This window comes from Salmo salar, chromosome 21, assembly GCF_965601325.2.
Source record: "Salmo salar chromosome 21, fSalSal1, whole genome shotgun sequence".
Taxonomy (NCBI): Eukaryota; Metazoa; Chordata; class Actinopteri; order Salmoniformes; family Salmonidae; genus Salmo; species Salmo salar.
Window position 1 is genome coordinate 22883863 of NC_138311.1, and position 20732 is coordinate 22904594.

Sequence of the window (20732 nt, forward strand, 5' to 3'; positions counted from 1 at the left end):
TGAGGAGTGGCTTCCGTCTGGCCACTCTACCATAAAGGCCTGATTGGTGGAGTGCTGCAGAAATGGTTGTCCTTCTGGAAGGTTCTACCGTTTTCAACGAGGAACTCTAGAGCTCTGTCAGAGTGACCATCGGGTTCTTGGGCACCTCCCTGACCAAGGCCCTTCTCCCCCGATTACTCAGTTTGGCCGGGTGCCCAGCTCTAGGAAGAGTCTTGGTGGTTCCAAACTGATTTCATTTAACAATGATGGAGTCCACTCTGTTCTTGGGAACCTTCAGTGCTGCAGAAATTTTATGGTACCCTTCCCCAGATCTGAGCCTCGACACAATCTTGTCTTGGAGCTCTACGGACAATTCCTTCGACCTCATGGCTTGGTTTTTTCTCTGACATGCACTGTCAACTGTGGGACCTTATATAGACAGGTGTGTGCTTTTCTAAATCATCTCGAATAAATTTAATTTACCACAGGTGGACTCCAATCAAGTTGTAGAAATATCTCAAGGATGATCAATGGAAACAGGATGCACCTGAGCTCAATTTCGAGTCTCATAGCGAAGGGTCTGAATAGTTATGTAAATAATAATATTATATATATATTTTTTTATACATTTGCAAAACTTTCTCAGAACCTGTTTTCGCTTTGTCATTATGGGGTATTGTGTGTAGATTGAGGATTTGTGTTTTTTAAATCCATTTTAGAATAGGGTTGTAATGTAGCAAAATGTAGAAAAAGTCAAGGAATCTGAATGCTTTCCAAAGGCACTGTATGTGGATCTGAAAGGATTGGATAGGTATAAGCAATGGTGAGAATTCCACTTACTCTGTCAGAGGTTAAGGTTGAGCTACATGTGTTGCTAAGTAACCAGGACGTGACTGCCCCTCAGCCTTGTTGTTTTTAAACTTTAGCATTTTTTGAAAAATGGTTTTCAGTGAGCGCAATGTTCTTCATGTGAAAAAAACGTCATAAAAACTTCCAAGATGAATATTATTGTATATATCTTAAATGACCGCTTAAGTAATTTAATGAATTTGATTATATAATCGTAAAGCCTGTTCAAAACAGTGCTGTATGGGGGAAACATAAGGAAGTAAAGCGGAAGTGGCCTTCACTTTCACAGAGTATACCTATCCAATCCCTTCTGATCAACGCAAGTGTCTAGGGGCTAGAGTGGATTTGGGATTGGGAGTAGTTGAAATGTTAAAGAATACTGTGTCTGAACACTCCATCCTCTGATTGGTTTACTAGAACTCTCTCATCGGATTGGTTCGTTGTCTCGCACCCTCTCTCTAATTGGTTGTTTCATCTGATTGACAGGTCTCTGAGTGTCTCTCCTTACACAACGTGGATTTCAAAGGTGTCCGACTCTGACGTGCTATTGGCCGGTCTGGGTTCGGGGGGCGTGGTCACGGTGGATATGGGCGGGTATGTGCGGCTCTGGGAGACAGGATTGGAGAACCTGCAGCGCTCCCTGCTGGAATGGAGGACCATGATTGGCTCAGAGGACGGCAGGCCCATACAGGTAGGACCGGGAATGGTTTAGTGAGGATAAATGTTCTGAACTTGTAGATATATAGAAATAAAATGACTAGAGTTGACTTTAAGATTGTACAGATCCTGTTGAATGTAGCAGTAGTGGCCTGTATCTGTGTCCTTCAAAGTTCTGGAAGTAATACTGCAGCCTACATCCTGTAGTCCCTATTGTCACCATCGTGAGGCAATGTTGTCACAAATATTCCCCCTTATACACTGAGTGTACAGCCTCAATTCATCGGGCCCATGTTGACTCCAATGCTTCCCACAGTTGTGTCAAGTTGGCTGGATTTCCTTTGGGTGGTGGTCCATTCTTGAAACTGTTGAGTGTGAAAAACTCAGCAGCGTTGCAGTTCTTGACACAAACCGGTTCGCCTGGCACCTCCCTCCATACCCCGTTCAAAGGCACTTAAATCTTTTGTCTTGCCCATTCACCCTCGGAATGGCACACATACACAATCCATGTCTCAATTGTCTCAAGGCTTAAAAATGCTTCTTTAACCTGTCTCCTCCCCTTCATCTACACAGACTGAAGTGGATTTAACAAGTGACATCAATATGGGATCATAGCTTTCACCTGGATTCACCTGGTCAGTCTATGTCATGGAAAGAGCAGCTGTTCTTAATTGTGTACACTCAGTGTAGCGTGTTGCTGAACCACAAACAGTCCTGGAGTCTGAAACGCTGTGTGGAACATTAGTTAGAGAGCCCTGAGGAAAATGTCTACTTTCTCTGGCACATTCCTCGAGTTGTAGTCTTTGTGAATGAGAGACAGGTCATCACTGGTCTTTCTTTGTTAATGGGTATAATGTGAAGTATGTTAAGTATAATTGTAGCACTGATGTAATGGGGTTGACCCTAGCATGGGGTCATTGTGGGATGTAATGGAGTTGACTCAAGCTAGGGGTCATTGTGTGATGTAATGGAGTTGACCCTAGCTAGGGGTCATTGTGTGATGTAATGGAGTTGACCCTAGCTAGGGGTCATTGTGTGATGTAATGGAGTTGACCCTATCTAGGGGTCATTGTGTGATGTAATGGAGTTGACCCTAGCTAGGGCTCATTGTGTGATGTAATGGAGTTGACCCTAGCTAGGGGTCATTGTGTGATGTAATGGAGTTGACCCGAGCTAGGGGTCATTGTGTGATGTAATGGAGTTGACCCTAGCTAGGGGTCATTGTGTGATGTAATGGAGTTGACCTGAGCTAGGGGTCATTGTGTGATGTGATGGAGTTGACCTGGCTTGGGTGGTGAGTATTGTCAGGGACGCAGTGGTAGGTACTGTGCAGTGTGTATGACATGGTTATGTCAAAGACTTGAGTCAAAGACAAGTCAAATACTTTTTGTACAATTGGATCGTACCAAAAGTGGAAACCTAGTCGTATGGTCTTGAAGGCTGGAGTGAATGCACAATCGCACACCTGATGAATTAATGACCAGGTAATGAAGAGCACTAGTCCAGACTTATGTTTGCTAATGCAATCGAAATAGATACACAGGTGCACGCACACGCGCACACACACACACACACACACACACAAACAGGGCCCCTCTGATGTGAGAGCCCCTCTCTCAGGCTCGATTCCTCTGTCTATGGGTGTTCTTTGATGGCCACCTTGAGCACACACAGTATGACCCTTCAAACATACTCTCTCCCTGTGCTCTCTCTCTGAAAACACTGTAAGCTTACCTTCACACTACCAATAAGCCCCCTGAAAACCCTCACACACATACCTACACACACTGACTCACTAAGCCTTCTGAAAATGCACACACACACATGCAGCCTCACTATACTTGAGGCTCACTATGCCATCTGCAAACAGCAGGACTCCTCTTATGCCTGTTTGAGTTTCTCTGTAACATGGCTGAGAGATATTTTATCTGTCTACACACATGAAAACTCTCTTCCCCTGTGCTTACTCAAACACATTTATCTATAACATGGCTACACACACATTCACACACACTATCACATTTTTCTGGCCCACACACACACACACACACGCGCCACACACACACACACACACACACACACACACACACACACACACACACACACACACACACACACACACACACACACACACACACACAGAGCTGGAGTGAATGTGAGCCCTGTGTCCCTACAAACCAGGATCAGGACGTCCTGGATTAGAGCGACGAATCTGAACTGTAACCTTTAACCCTCTCCGGTCACAATGACAATATCTGTCCAATGACCACATAGCTGTGTAACTCTATAGCTACCAGCTCAGGTTCAAATGGCCATTTTAACAAGGCTAACTAAAAGGGAAAAGGAAGTGAAGTAACATGATCAGACACTGTTAATACTGTATAAGAGATTCCATGACTACAGTTATCAATGGATGGTCACCATATCAGTGGCTGCTAGTTGGTATGAGGACAAAGGCTGACATTCCACAGCTTTGATGTATAGGCGCCGAGAGACAGATACTTGCCACACACACACACACACACACACACACACACACACACACACACACACACACACACACACACACACACACACACACACAGATAAACAGTGTTTAATTAGGGAAGAGCACTGCTGTTTTTCATTGATGGAGGAGAGATAGATGCGGTAAAGAGGTCAATGGAAGACAGACCGTGGGGCATAAAGTCTTACAAGCCCTAGAAATATCCAAAGGACGAACAGTGAGACACTTTTTATTATGAGAACAAACTAGATGGGTATATGGATACTGTGGGAACATGTAGGTTTGAGCTAGTATGATGTCATTGTTGAACTTTACCTGCATCTGAGTTGGTGTTTTTTGGGGTGTTTGGGTATATTTGGCTGTTTTCACTGCGTTTAGAAATGGTCCCTTTTCAGGTTTAAAAGAAGTCTGCTAAATGCTAACTCCCGTTCGTATAAGCTGGTAGCATAGCTAGCATATAGAAATCAGTCATGGTAGTCAAAGTTGTTTTGAACTGTAATGCAGTTGATTGGTGACGACATGAACATGTGTTGGGGTTGAAATCCATACACGCATTATACTCAGATTTTTACCTCAACGTAGTATGAAATATACATATAAGCAATCTGACGATGTGCCCTTGAGCAAGGCATTTAACCCTAATTGCTACTGTAAGTCGCTCTGGATAAAACTCCTGCTTTTATCCAAATGTAAAATAAACAATAGCCAAAATGTAGGCACATTTTGTTAGGGGGCACTGAGGAGATTGGGGATCTTTCCCCCACGCGTTTCCATGGCATTTCCATTGTTTTGGTCGAGTTCCATTGACCTCTTTGCCGCATCTATAGATGACAGCTCACTATGACCTCATAATGGCCCTATTGTGTGTATGTGTTCTCTGAAGCATCTGCTGCCCATGTCCAACCACGCCGTAGTGAAGATGGTGTGCTGTCTATTTCTGACATTTCTTCGTTACACCATTACTGAAATCACCCATCAACACACAACATTATACCAGACAGTGATATCTGTACTGATCTTATGTTCTCGCTACAGTTCTGCTTGGCCAAGCCAGTCACACACTCTCTCTCTCACACACACACACACACACACACACACACACACAGCTCATGCCCCATAAACCATCTGTGGGCAGAAAGTTACGAGCCTATTCATTGTAGAGAGAGACAGAGACAGAGAGAGACTCTCAACACCCACCCTTAGCAAGGAATTCCCCCATGCCAGGGATGTTGACTGGATACTGGCGACGAATGGAATTCGACCATCCCTCCCTCTCCTCAGAGATCCCAGTCATTTCAATGCAGAACAAAATGGTTTCACCCAGTAGTCTCTTTAGGAGTAAACAGAGGGGTTAAAGGGTTGTTAGCTGTTGCTTATTAACCTTTCTCTAATCTATTAGTTCAAACACACCATACCTGGCAGGGGAGAGGACAGACACAAGCAACCTGTGGATGAGGCAACATCCTTACTGGCTAATACACACGTGCCACCAAAATGTGTATATCATAAATGTTTCTTAGCTAGTGCTGGCACTGCATCTTGGTAGGAATGCTATAGTGTAGGTTTGGTACAGGTCCAGATAGATCAGATGTATTTTGGGCCGGTACCACCTGTGAGGCTGTCTTGGGCTCTCTCTCTTTCGCTTGGCCAGCGGGTAATGTGAGCAGTTGGAGTGAGGGGAAGTGACCACACACACACTGCAGCTGTGGCCCAGTACCCCACTGACTCACCCCTTACTCGCAGCAGCGGGGAGCCGGAATGGAGACATGTCAGCCTCTACAGGCACACACACAGACGGCGACGCATGCCCCATCAGTCGCCCTTATACGGGTGCTAGTGATTCACTGTATGGCGTCTATAAATAACACGTCTCTTGTTTACTGACACTGGTGACTCAACGTGAGCCATGCTCGGACACATTTCTTACTGACACTCATTAGCCAGAATTGAGTCCCAGTCAGTCTCCCTTTACAGGTGCTGATGCATCAAAATGGAGACATGTGTTCGCCACCTTTCGCCTCTTACAGGCAATGATCACTCCCAGACTCCATTTCCACCTGGATGGTGTCGCCATAGAAATGCTTCTAATTTATAATTCTAGATAATTATATTTCTATGGGTGTCCCCTTCTGAGGTCTAGTTCCTCTGAAGGTTTCCTCTGAAGTCTAGTTCCTCTGAAGGTTTCCTCTGAAGTCTCGTTCCTCTGAAGGTTTCCTCTGAAGGTTTCCTCTGAAGTCTAGTTCCTCTGAAGGTTTCCTCTGAAGTCTAGTTCCTCTGAAGGTTTCCTCTGAAGGTTTCCTCTGAAGGTTTCCTCTGAAGTCTAGTTCCTCTGAAGGTTTCCTCTGAAGGTTTCCTCTGAAGGTTTCCTCTGAAGGTTTCCTCTGAAGTCTAGTTCCTCTGAAGGTTTCCTCTGAAGGTTTCCTCTGAAGTCTAGTTCCTCTGAAGGTTTCCTCTGAAGGTTTCCTCTGAGGTCTAGTTCCTCTGAAGGTTTCCTCTGAAGGTTTCCTCTGAAGTCTAGTTCCTCTGAAGGTTTCCTCTGAAGTCTAGTTCCTCTGAAGGTTTCCTCTGAAGTCTAGTTCCTCTGAAGGTTTCCTCTGAAGGTTTCCTCTGAAGTCGAGTTCCTCTGAAGGTTTCCTCTGAAGGTTTCCTCTGAAGTCAAGTTCCTCTGAAGGTTTCCTCTGAAGGTTTCCTCTGAAGGTTTCCTCTGAAGTCTAGTTCCTCTGAAGGTTTCCTCTGATGTCTAGTTCCTCTGAAGTCTAGTTCCTCTGAAGTCTAGTTCCTCTGAAGTCTAGTTCCTCTGAAGGTTTCCTCTGAAGGTTCCTCTGAAGGTTTCCGCTGAAGTCTAGTTCCTCTGAAGATTTCCTCTGAAGGTTTCCTCTGAAGGTTTCCTCTGAAGTCTAGTTCCTCTGAAGGTTTCCTCTGAAGTCTAGTTCCTCTGAAGGTTTCCTCTGAAGTCTAGTTCCTCTGAAGGTTTCCTCTGAAGGTTTCCTCTGAAGTCTAGTTCCTCTGAAGGTTTCCTCTGAAGGTTTCCTCTGAAGTCAAGTTCCTCTGAAGGTTTCCTCTGAAGGTTTCCTCTGAAGTCTAGTTCCTCTGAAGGTTTCCTCTGAAGTCTAGTTCCTCTGAAGGTTTCCTCTGAAGTCTAGTTCCTCTGAAGTCTAGTTCCTCTGAAGTCTAGTTCCTCTGAAGTCTAGTTCCTCTGAAGTCTAGTTCCTCTGAAGGTTCCTCTGAAGGTTTCCGCTGAAGTCTAGTTCCTCTGAAGTCTAGTTCCTCTGAAGTCTAGTTCCTCTGAAGTCTAGTTCCTCTGAAGGTTTCCTATGAAGGTTTTCCTTTCACACTGCCACCTCTAGCTGAAGCTGGAGACTTATATTTCCCTCACTAACTTTAAACTTCAGCTATCTGAATAGCTAATCGATCGCTGCAGCTGTACATAGCCCATCTGTAAATAGCCCATCCAATCTACCTACCTCATCCCCGTACTGTTTTTATTTACTTTTCTGCTCTTTTGCACACCAGTATCTCTACTTGCACATCATCATCTGCACATCTATCACTCCAGTGTTAATTTGCTAAATTGTAATTACTTCGCTACTATGGGCCTATTTATTGCCTTACCTCCTCACGCCATTTGCACACACTGTATATAGACTTTCTTTTTTTCTATTGTGTTATTGACTGTGTGCTTGTTTACTCCATGTGTAACTCTGTGTTGTTATCTGTTTCGCACTGCTTTGCTTTATCTTGACCAGGTCGCAGTTGTAAATGAGAACCTGTTCTCAACTGGCCTACCTGGTTAAATAAAGGTGAAATAAAAGAAAAATATCAGGCTTAGCTGTATAATCTACCCTACTACTATGTATATATAGAGATCAGCCTATAGACTGAACCAAGGGCTCAGCCCACAGGGCTCTGCTAGAAAGTATGTCACATTGTAGAGCCTCTACCACACAGCAGACTCCATGTAGCTAGATATTTCATGTCACATTGTAGAGCCTCTACCACACAGCAGACTCCATGTAGCTAGATATTTCATGTCACATTGTAGAGCCTCTACCACACAGCAGACTCCATGTAGCTAGATATTTCATGTCACATTGTAGAGCCTCTACCACACAGCAGACTCCATGTAGCTAGATATTTCATGTCACATTGTAGAGCCTCTACCACACAGCAGACTCCATGTAGCTAGATATTTCATGTCACATTGTAAAGCCTCTACCACACAGCAGACTCCAAGTAGCTAGATATTTCATGTCATATTGAAAGTCATAATATATGCAATTTAGCAAGCGCTTTTATCCAAAGCGACGTACAGTCGTGCCTGCATACATTTTACGTACGGTGGTCCCGGGAATCGAACCCACTATCCTGGCGTTGCAAGCGCCACGCTCCACCAACTGAGGTAGAGATTCAGACTCCTTGTACACAGAATGACAGGGTGGGAACTGGATGCCATAGGGACAGTTGAGAAGGTGGGTGTTGTTCAGTGGAAAGAAGGTGGGGTCCGGCCAGGGGAATGTTCCTCTCAGATTAGGCTGAATAAACACATTCAACGGCTCACTCCATGATACAGCAAAAAAAAACACTACAACAACATCAAAACACATCGCACACACAAAGGGGAGTAACAGTCAAATCTTAACTTATTCAAGGAAAACTTTGTGTCAGATTATATGAGAACATTTCAGTTGGACACATCAGGGGTCAAATTGCACAAAGATTCTGAGTTGGATCCACATCTTAGTTCGTGTCATTTTGCCTGGCTTCCAAGACTGTGATCTTGACTTAGCCAGAGTGTATGTGTGATCTTGGCAGAGAGGAGAGTGTGAATAAGAGAGAGGATGTGAGCAGCGCACAAGTGTGTGTGTGTGTGTGTGTGGGATCTTGGCTGAGAGAGTGTCACTGAGCGGGAACTCAAATGCTAGGGGCCCTGACCTCTCTCCTGCTCCCCCTCTCTCCGCTGGATGGATACAGAGCCTGATCTGTACATCCTGTCTTCAGTGAAAGAGAAGAGAGAGAAATTGCACATTCTCTCCATATCTAGCTGAATGAAAGAGAGTACTCTGAGATGTGGAGCTGTGTGTTGCTGTGTACTGCATACTGATAGAGCTCTGGTGGAAAACGTCTACAGCTGAAGAGGGTTTGGGATCGTTTCTTTTTTTTCACCGGCCATAAGAGTACTCTTCCCCCTCCTCTCTCATTCTCGCTCCTTCTCTTCAATACCCCCTCTCTGTCTCTGTCTCTCTCCCTCTCTGTCTCTCTCCCTCTGACTCTCTCTCTCCCCCTGTTTGTCTCTCTCCCTCTCTGTCTCTCTCCCTCTGTCTCTTTCTCTCTCCCTGTCTCTCTTTCTCTCTGTCTCTCTCTCTCTCTGTCTCTCTCTCTGTCTCTGTCTCTCTCTCTGTCTCTCAGATCATTTGGAGAAACAATAAATGACTACTAATTAACTGAAATACAAACTGAAATACAAACTCTCTCTCTCTCTCTCTCTCTCTCTCTCTCTCTCTCTCTCTCTCTCTCAGATTACCGTCCAGAGGGACAGTGGTCTGGATGTGACGGCCCCCAAACACGGCAAGGTAGACCCCGAAAACGCCCCCCATGTAGGGGGCAATCAGTGGGCTGGGGGTACAGGTGGGTCGACACTTTGGGTCAGATGATAGTAATAACAGGCAATAAAATGTGCAATAAAATGTTTGTGTTTCTGTGCGTCTGTGATGTGTAATACTTCTGTTTGTCCTGTAGGGGGCAGAGACACAGCTGGCCTAGGTGGCAAAGGGGGACCCTACCGTTTAGATGCGGGTCACAAGGTGCACCAGTTGTCCAAGGCTGAGATAAATGCTATCCCTGAGGATGTCCGCAGAGCAGCCAGAGAGATGGGAGAGAAGGCCTTCAAAGCCAGGTGTGTGTGTGTGTGTGTGTGTGTGTGTGTGTGTGTGTGTGTGTGTGTGTGTGTGTGTGTGCGCGGGTGTGTGCGCGGGTGGGTTCGTCGGTAAACCTTTGCCTCTGTGATGCACAGTGTGTGTAACTGATAGGCCCAGTATAAAGGAGAGCTCCAGTAGGGCTTTATGTTTGGACACCCAGAGGGGCTCCTCCTGAACAGCTATCCCTGGTATGTGGCTCTAACCTGGGCAAGGATGGAACGGAGCTGGGGCCTGGATGAATGCTGCGATTGATCCTCCTGGCAAAGGGTCTGGATGTGTGTGTGTGTGTGTGTGTGTGTGTGTGTGTGTGTGTGTGTGTGTGTGTGTGTGTGTGTGTGTGTGTGTGTGTGTGTGTGTGTGTGTGTGTGTGTGTGTGTGTGTGTGTGTGTGTGTGTGTGTGTGTGTGTGTGTGTGTGTGTGTGTGTGTTCAGGATATGGGGTTGAGAGGACACAACTTTCAACAGCGATGAAGGCTCCCTCTGTTCTCTCTTTCTCTGCTTTTTCCCCCCTTTTTCTCATCTCTTTTTCGGTGCCCCTGCTTCAACACTGGCCGCTTTTACACGAACCTGCTCTCTCTCTCTCTCTCTCTCTCTCGCTCTCTCCCTCCCTCTCCCTGCCTTTCTCTCTCTCTCCCCGTGTCCTTCTCTCTCCCTCCCTCTCTCGTTCTCCATATAGTGTCAGTGACAGGCCTAGTGTAAGCCATGTTGTTACATGCTGATAGTCACGTTCCAAATAGCTGTGACAATAGAACCATTTCTCGATACTAGATCATCACTCATGACTAGGGTTCCAAAATTCCGGGAACTTACAACAAATTCCTTGGTTTCCCGAAATCCTGGTTGGAGATTTCCCGGAATCAGGAGGGAATAAGCAGGATTTCTGGAAGACCAGGGGTTTAATTGAAAGCAACATGTGAAGACGCGTTTTCTCGGTGCTCAGATCCAGGGCGAACAGTTTACTATTAATACTTGACCAACACCTTCCCCACCGTGTTCACTTTGTAACATTTCGTTTGGAATCGAACCCAATTTACACATTTTAATTTTAAAATGTCGAGACAACAACGGCCGTGAGCCACAAAGGAGCAGGCCTCTGCTGAAGCCTCGGGCTCACCTGACACGGACTCTGATCCCCCCGACCTAGCCATGGTAATGGCGGCTATCATTAAATCTGAACAGACTGTGCTGGCTAAGGTGGAGTTATTATCCACTGACCTATCCACACAAATAGCTATTCTCGCCACCGAGGTCAATATAAAGATCAACTCTGTTAACGAAGACTTGGCGAAGCGTGACACCCGTCTGAATAGTCTGGGAGATGACGCAAATGTTTACTCCGACAAAGTGGTGACACTGGAAGAGCAAGTCACCCGGCTATCATCAGATGTCGTCAAACTCACTTCCAAGGATGACGACCTCGAGAACAGACAGCGTATATATACAGTTGAAGTCGGAAGTTTACATACACTTAGGTTGGAGTCATTAAAACTAGTTTTTCAACCACTCCACAAATTTCTTGTTAACAAACTATAGTTTTGGCAAGTCGGTTAGGACATCGACTTTGTGCATGACACAAGTAATGTTTCCAAATTATTTCACTTATAATTCACTGTATCACAATTGCAGTGGGTCAGAAGTGTACATACATTAAGTTGACTGTGCCTTTAAACAGCTTGGAAAATTCCAGAAAATGATGTCATGGCTTTAGAAGCTTCTGATAAGCTAATTGACATAATTTGAGTCAATTAGAGGTGTACCTGTGGATGTATTTCAAGGCCTACCTTCAAACTCAGTGCCTCTTTGCTTGACATCATGGGAAAATCAAAAGAAATCAGCCAAGAGCTCAGAAAAATAATTCTAGACCTCCACAAGTCTGTTTCATCCTTGGGAGCAATTTCCAAACGCCTGTAGGTACCACGTTCATATGTACAAACAAGTATAAACACCATGGGGCCATGCAGCCGTTATACCGCTCAGGAGGAGACGCGTTCTGGCTCCTAGAGATGAACGTACTTTGGTGCGAAAAGTGCAAATCAATTCTGGAACAGCAATAAAGGACCTTGTGAAGATGTTGGAGGAAACAGGTACAAAGTATCAATATCCACAGTAAAACGAGTCCTATATCGACATAACCCGAAAGGCCGCTCAGCAAGGAAGAAGCCACTGCTCCAAAACCGCCATAGAAAAGCCAGACTACAGTTTGCAACTGCACATGCGGACAAAGATCGTACTTTTTGGAGAAATGTCCTCTGGTCTGATGAAACAAAAATAGAACTGTTTGGCCATAATGACCATCGTTATGTTTGGAGGGAAAAGGGGAAGGCTTGCAAGCCAAAGAACACCATCCCAACCGTGAAGCACGGGGGTGGCAGCATCATGTTGTGGGGGTGCTTTCGTGTAGGAAAATCCCGGAACAACAGCACTTCACAAAATAGATGGCATCATGAGGCAGGAAAATTATGTGGATATATTGAAGCAACATCTCAAGACCAGTCAGGAAGTTAAAGCTTGGTCGCAAATGGGTCTTCCAAATGGACAATGACCCCAAGCATACTTCCAAAGTTGTGGCAAAATGGCTTAAGGACAACAAAGTCAAGGTATTGGAGTGGCCATCACAAAGCCTTGACCTCATCCCATAGAAAATTAGTGGGCAGAACTGAAAAAGCGTGTGCGAGCAAGGAGGCCTACAAACCTGACCCAGTTACACCAGCTCTGTCAGGAGGAATGGGCCAAAAGTCACCCAACTTATTGTGGGAAGCTTGTGGAAGGCTATCTGAAACATTTGGCCCAAGTTAAACATTTTAAAGGCAATGCTACCAAATACTAATTGAGTGTATGTAAACTTCTGACCCACTGGGAATGTGATGAAAGAAATAAAAGCTGAAATAAATCGTTCTCTCTACTATTATTCTGACATTCTTAAAATAAAGTGGTGATCCTAACTAACCTAAGACAGGGAATTTTTACCTGGATTAAATGTCAGGAATTGTGAAAAACTGACTTTAAATGTATGTGGCTAAGGTGTATGTAAACCTTCAAATATGCATCTTTCATAAGATACCTTAGATAACGGAGGTTGTTCCCTCCAGAATCCCTTACCTAGGTGTAAACTTGATTATGTTCGCCCTGGATAGATCTCTACTGAGGTTCACTTTAACATGGTAGCATTTTGCTCTAGTCTAGGAGAGGTAGATGCAGCCTTCCAGCAGGGGGAAGGCCAGCATAGGGGTCCAAGGTTTTCTTCTGGGTATTTTGTTGTTTTTAGCTGTTTTTAATGTTCTTTATTTTATTACTCTGACCTTTCAGCACACTGGCCATGTGATCGTACCAACATTCATTTCTGATTACTATGACTATGCCTCATTCACATACTCTAGGCTCCACATGCTCTATCAGCTGGAACATGAAAATAATTAACCAGGTGGTCAAGCGTAGCCGAGTGTATGCTCATCTTAAGTCCGGACATTGTTTTTCTCCAAGAGACCCATCTCCGGTCCAGCGACCATGATAAACTAAAGAGAGGATGGGTAGACCAAATATTTCACTCCAACTTTGGTGCTCAGGCCAGAGGGGCAGCTATCCTTATCAGAAAAGGCACCCCGTTTGTCTCCTCCAAAGTCATTTCAGATACTAATGGCAGATGCTCAATTTTTCGCTGACCTCATCGCAACACTTCCCGACCTTAACTCTCATCATTTGATATTGGGCGGAGATTTCAATTGTGTGTTGCATCCAAGTCTAGACAGATCCAGACCGAAGCCCAACAATGTAATTTCAAAATCAGGCGCAGTAATCTACTAATTTCTAGAATCTTAAAATTTGTCTGATCCATGGAGCAATCCCACTGCTAAACAGTAGTCCTTTTTTCTCCAGTCCACCCCTCATACTCTAGGATTGACTTTTTCCTGCTGGACAATAGAATTCTTCCTTTTGTAACTAACAGCTAATATCACAGCATCGTTATCTCAGACCATAGCCCTGTCCAGCTAGATATCCGCTTTCCGGACACGTACTGTGTCACAACGCGTGTGGCGACTTGACCCGCTACTGCTATACAGGACAGTTGTATATTCAAACACATCTATTGCTAGCTGGTTAGTATGCTGTTGTATCGAACATGTATTGTACAATCTGCAATGTTTGAATTTCCAACTTTAGTTACTGAACAAGTAATTACATTATTGCCACCAACCAGCAGTCTAAATGGCAGCATTGTGAGACCGTGTGTAGCTTCTTGAAATGTTAGGCTTAACCTGAGAAAATGCCGACCAAATAGGCCTCCCAATAAACATTTATCCATCAGCTAAAGTAAAGCTATAAGCTACATGCCCTGGCACCACAGAAAGCCCATCATCGATTCGATGGGCAGCCGCATAGACATGTCGTAATTTCAGCACCATGGTCAGCGATCGGTAGTCTATATTTGGTGAGTGGCTGTCTGGCTGACACATTAAAAAATATAGATATTTTAGGGGGGAGGGTTATCCAGAGAAACTGCGTTACGCCAGTGGCTAAGATGCAGCAAGTCGGTGCAGGTGGTTAGTCCAGTTCAAGTGTTCAGCAGTCTGATGTCTTGTAGTTAGAAACGGTCTCTGAGCCTGTTGGTATCAGACCTCATGCTTCAGTTCTGTCTGTCCGATGGTAAGGGAGTGAACAGCTCGTGGCTGGGGTGTGTGGTGTACTTGATGATGCTGTGAGATTTCCTCAGGTACCGTTTCGAGTAGATGTCTTGGATGGTTGGGAACACGGCCCCAGTGATGTACTGGGCCGTCTTCACCACCCGCTGGACGGACCAATATCCAAACCAGGCCGAGATGCAACCAGTCAGGACGGTCTTGATAGTGTAGTGGTAGTATTTGGAGAGGACCCGGGTGCAATGCCGAATTTCTTCAGCCGCCTTTGTAGGTAGAGACGTTGTTGTCAATTCTTCTCTGTGTGTGTCTGTGCGTGTGCCAAGCGTGTCTCTCTCTCACATACACACACCCAAACAAGCACACACACACACACAGACCCCCACACACACACTCACGCAGACCCCCTTTTCCCCTTTGCAGAAGTTGATCTCATTGAGTTGTCTTAGTTGTCTATGTAGGAGTAAACAGTCAGTCCTGTGTTGATTTTAAGGTTGTGCATCAGTCAGATCCTTTTCTTTTAGACCTTAAAATGACATTCGAAGACCTGAAACTCATGTGAATACACATGCAGGCACAGAAATACAGTATGCACAAGCACACAAGCACACGCACCCTACTGATAGATGTGTTGTCATTGTGAATAGCGGTGCTGTGGGGAGAGTGTGTTGTGTTGGTGTAGTGAGTCTAGGGTTGCGAAGAGAGGGTATATTACTAGAAACGTTCTAAGTTTACCAATAAACTACCAGAATGTTGGTAACTTTCAAGGAATATATGGAATTTTATCAGAGGACATCTAGTGTCCGTTTTGAGTAATTTGTCTGTAATTATCTACGGCCGTCTGTGTGGCCTTATCATATATTGAAATAATGATGATAAAAAAAGAAATTATAGAATGACAAAGCTGTAATACATTATCCTAAATATAAACCGTGAACTTAGTGAATATCATTGGTGTTTTAATGAGGGTTTCAGCATGAAATATCCTTTAAAAAAAAGGACAGATTTTATTTATTTGACTATGTCAATATGTCTTTGTTTGAAATGTTTTGGCACCAAACTGGTGGCAGTTGTGAAAAAAGATAATAGTTGGAAGAGTTGAAAATAAATAAAATAAGAAAATAATGCCGTTGTTGATTCAAAGCTTTTTTCATTAATTAGGTGCATTTCTCTTAAGCCATTATATGGTCTGTCGACTAGAAACTCATGGAAAATATGGACACAGATATAAAAAAAATGGATACTATTTAAATTACCCAAGTTACCATAGATTGCCATTGATTACCGGTTAATAATCCAAATTACTGATGATTCTGGTAACTTTGGTCAACTTTTACCGGTAGCTTTGCAACCTAAGTGAGCCACACCCTGGGTTCTTGTTGTTGTCTTGAAAAAGGATTCAGTATTCTGTCCAGTATTCAGTTGTTTTCACCCCCCTTTTTGGCCATAGCTGGGGCTAGCTGTTCTCTCTCTGGTCTGTGGAACGTTCTGGAGGAAGAAACCGTGGTTGCTGGAGAGTCACATGGGAATGTGTAGAGGGAACCATATCACCACTGGACTGCATAATGCTATGTGCCGTGTGAGAGTATGGGACTGTTGTGAATATTGATTGTGTACCTTAAGTAAAACTAACAAAATCCTGCGAGGAAATAGCAACAGTTTACATACAAATCAAATTGTATTGGTCACATACACATGGTTAGCAGATGTTAATGCAAGTGTAGCGAAATGCTTGTGCTTCTAGTTCCAACAGTGCAGTAATATCTAACAAGTAATCTTACAATTCCCCAAAAACGACCTAATACACACAAGTCTAAAGGGGTGAATGAGAATATGTACATATAAATATATAGATGAGCGATGGCCGAGCGGCATAGGCAAGGTGCAATAGATGGTATAAAATACAGTATATTCATATGATATGCGTAATGTAAGATATGTAAACATTATTAAAGTGGCATTGTTTAAAGTGACTAGTGATCCATTTATTAAAGTGGCCAGTGATTTGGTCTCAATGTAGGCAGCAGCCTCTCTGAGTTAGTGATTGATGTTTAACAGTCTGATGGCCTTGAGATAGAAGTTGTTTATCAGTCTCTCGGTCCCAGCTTTGATGCACCTGTACTGACTTCGCCTTCTGGATGATAGCGGGGTGAACAGGCAGTGGCTCTGGTGGTTGTTGTCCTTGATGATCTTTTTGGTCTTTCTGTGACATCGGGTGGTGTAGGTGTCATGGAGGGCAGGTAGTTTGCCCGTGTGATGCGTTGCGCAAACCGCACCACCCTTTGGAGAGCCTTGCGGTTGAGGGCGGGTCAGTTGCCGTACCATGCTGTGATACAGGATGCTCTCGATTGTGCATCTGTAAAAGTTTGTCAGGGTTTTGGGTGACAAGCCAAATTTCTTCAGCCCCCTGAGGTTGAAGAGGCGCTGTTGCACCTTCTTCACCACACTGTCTGTGTGGGTGGACCATTTCAGTTTGTCTGTGATGTGTACGCCGGGGAACTTGAAACTTTCCACCTTCTCCACTGCTGTCCCTTCGATGTGGATAGGGGGGTGCTCCCTCTGCTGTTTCCTGAAGTCCACGATCATCTCCTTTGTTTTGTTGACATTGAGTGAGAGGTTGTTTTCCTGACACCACACTCCGAGTGCCCTCATCTCCACCTTGTAGGCTGTCTTGCCATTGTTGGTAATCAAGCCCACTACTGTTATGTTGTCTGCAAACTTGATGATTGAGTTGGAGGTGTGCATGGCCATGCAGTTGTGGGTGAACAGGGAGTACAGGAGGTGGCTGAGCACGCACCTTTGTGGGGCCCCAGTGTTGAGGGTTAGCGAAATGGAGATGTTGTTTCCTACCTTCACCACCTGGGGGCAGCCCGTCAAAGTCCAGGACCCCGTTACACAGGGCGGGGTTGAGACCCAGGGCCTCCAGCTTGATGATGAGCTTGGAGGGTACAATGGTGTTGAAAATGTGCAGTCCTTGTTAGCGGGTCGGGGGACACAGTCCTTGTTAGCGGGTCCGACGGTGGCACTGTATTATCCTCAAACCAGGCAAAGAAGGTGTATAGTTTGTCTGGAAGAGTGACGTCGGTGTCCGAGAAGTGGCTGGTTTTCTTTTTGTAGTCCGTGATTAACTGTAGACCCTGCCACATACATCTTGTGTCTGAGCCGTTGAATTGAGACTCCACTTTGTCTCTGTACCAACAATTTTGCATGTTTGATTGCCTTGTGGAGGGAATAACTACACTGTTTATATTCAGCCAAATTTCCAGACCTCTTTCCATGGTTAAATGTGGTGGTTCGCGCTTTCAGTTTTGAGCAAATGCCCCAATCAATCCACAGTTTTTGGTTAGGGTAGGTTTTAATAGTCACAGTGGGTACAACATCTCCTATGCACTTTCTTATAAACTCACTCACAGAGTCAGCGTATAGATCGATGTTGTTCTCTGAGGCTGACCGGAACATATCCCAGTCCGTGTGATCAAAACAATCTTGAAGCGTGGATTCTGATTGGTCAGACCAACATTGAATGGTTCTAGTCACTGAAAACATCCTGTTTTGAGTTTCTGCCTATGAGACGGTAGGAACAAGATGGCGTCGTGGTCGGATTTGCCGAAGGGAGGGCGGGGGAGGACTTTGAATGCATTGCGGAAGTTTAGAGTAGCAGTGATCGAATGTTTTACTCCTGCGAGTACTGCAGTCAACGTGCTGATAGAATTTAGGTAGCCTTGTTCTCAACTTTGCTTTGTTAAAATCCCCAGCTACAAAAAAATGCAGCCTCAGGATATATGGTTTCCAGTTTACATAGAGTCCAGTGAAGGTCCTTGAGGGCTGTTGTGGTGTCTGCTTGAGGGGGAATGTACACAGCTGTGATGATAACTGACGAGAATTCTCTTGGGAGGTAATATGGCTGGCATTTGATTGTAAGGAATTCTAGGTCGGGTGAGCAGAAGGACTTGAGTTCCTGTATTTTGTTATGATTACACTCTGAGTCGTTAATCATGAAGCATACACCCCCACCCTTCCTCTTCCCAGAGAGGTGTTTATCTTGGTCTGCACGATGCATGGAGAAGCCCAGTGGCTGAACCAATCCCGACAACATATCCCAAGAGAGCCATGTTTCTGTGAAACAGAGAATGTTCCAGTCTCTGATGTCTATCTGGAAGGCAACCCTTGCTCAAATTTCATCTACCTTGTTGTCAAGAGACTGGACATTGGCTAGTAGTATACTCAGGAGTGGTGGGCGACGTGCACGTCTAAGGAGTCTGACCAGGAGGCCGCCCCTTCTGCGGCGCCGTTGTTTTGGTCGGCTTCTGGGATTAGATCCATTGTCCTGGGTGGTGGTCCAAACAAAGGATCCGCTCCGGGGAAGTCATATTCCTGGTCGTATTGTTGGTAAGTTGACGTTGCTCTTATATCCAATAGTACTTCCCGGCTGTATGTAATAAGACTTAAGATTTCCTGGGGTAACAATGTAAGAAATAATACATAAAAAAAAACGAAATACTGCATAGTTTCCTAAGGACTCGGAAGAGAGGCGACCATCTCTGTCAGCTCCATTTTGTCATACTTGTATATAAAGATGACATCTGGCCCTAGGAAGATTAATGCTAGGCTGCAGTGAGGGCAGATTGAAGCTGAATGCTAAGCTAGCAGTGAGGGCAGAGTGATGCTTAAAGGAGATGTTAGCTTTTTTTTACAACTAAATCTCTATTTTTGATGTAAATGGCATGTTATAGAAGGGTCCAGACACTTTTTTAGCAATTTCACTTGTTTTTTGAGAAACTTACCCTAACCAGCGATTCACTTCCTCATCCTCAATGTACAGTACGGGTATCTGAAAAAACATGAACAAAATGCTCCAAAAACACCCAAATATGTCCTTTTAGAAATGGAAATGCTCTCAGCATAGTGATGCAGGTCTTTAGATGTTGTACACAATGTGTCATTCCAAACTTTATCCGCAACATTCTATTTTGTGCGAATCGAGCTGTTTCCCCTATCTAACTGTTCCATTCTCCGTGTAGCCTGCTGCTAGAATGGACGGAGCGGTATTGCTTGTGTCGTAACAAAATGGAATATAGCGTTGCTGATAAAGTTCTGAAGGACAATTTCATGTGTACAACATCTAAAGACCTGCATTACTGTATTGAGAGTGTTTCCGTTTTTTTTGGAGCGTTTGTTCATGTTTTTTCAGAGCCCCCGTACTACATAATAAGGATGAGAAAGTGAATCGCTGGTTGAGGTAAGTTTCTCGAAAACAAGTTCAATTACAAAAGTGTCTGGACCCTTCTATAACATGCCATTTACATCAAAAATAGAGATTTGGTCATTAAAAAGCAAAATTCTCCTTTAATGCTAGGCTAGCAGTGAGGGCAGATTGAAGCTGAATGTTAGGCTTGTAGTGAGGGCAGATTGTAGCTGAATGTGCACATCTGTCCCAGCAAGCAGGCTGGGTCTCTGTACCCTCTATACTACGTAGTTGCCAGGGATAGGGATTTGATCCGTGGGTTAGCAGTGTGTTTGAAACTGTGATACATGATAGGACAGAGTCAGGCTGATCGCATGGCTGATACACACTCAGCCGCAATACCACCTTCTGAAAACACACACACCACACACACACACACATACCATCTTGTCACGCTCTGGTTTTCAGTTAAGACTTCAAACACCTCATAGACAATACCCCAGCAGGCGTTCAGGGAGATAGCTGGTCTCATATCTGCCTTCCCCTATTTACCTGGATTAGACGTGTGTGCGTGTGTGCGTGCGTGCGTGCGCGCTCCATGGTGGAAAAGGCTTAACTCTGCCAGTCAACACAGAGATTTAGATATGCTACCCTTACCTGGAGGGTACAACACGCCCTGGGCTACACAGGTGTGTGTGTGTATGCTTGTGTGGATTGCTAGTGTGTGTGAGGATCACTCCAGTCAGGCATCAGTCAGCCCACCTGCTCGCACACACACACACACACACACACACACACACACACACACACACACACACACACACACACACACACACACACACACACGCACACACACACACCTCCCACTGGCCCTTATTAAACAGGACTGGCCCTTCTCCTTTGCTCCTCAGGTGTGCTGAGCTCATGGAAACATCCCTTATACACTTCTCACACACTCTAACATGCTTGTCAACACCCATTACCTTTAATTTAGGATGAATGTTGTACACA

At 44.8% G+C, this 20732-nt stretch overlaps 1 protein-coding gene across 1 annotated transcript in view; it reads left to right on the top strand.

The window, feature by feature from the left end:
* Positions 1 to 20732, top strand: part of vwa8 (von Willebrand factor A domain containing 8) — an 86285-nt gene that overhangs the window by 54921 nt on the left and 10632 nt on the right. The window contains exons 37-39 of the mRNA XM_082967038.1: positions 1315 to 1519; positions 9508 to 9616; positions 9728 to 9884. Of these exons, the coding sequence (XP_082823164.1) occupies positions 1315 to 1519; positions 9508 to 9616; positions 9728 to 9884 (471 nt within the window). The remainder of the gene's footprint in view (positions 1 to 1314; positions 1520 to 9507; positions 9617 to 9727; positions 9885 to 20732) is intronic.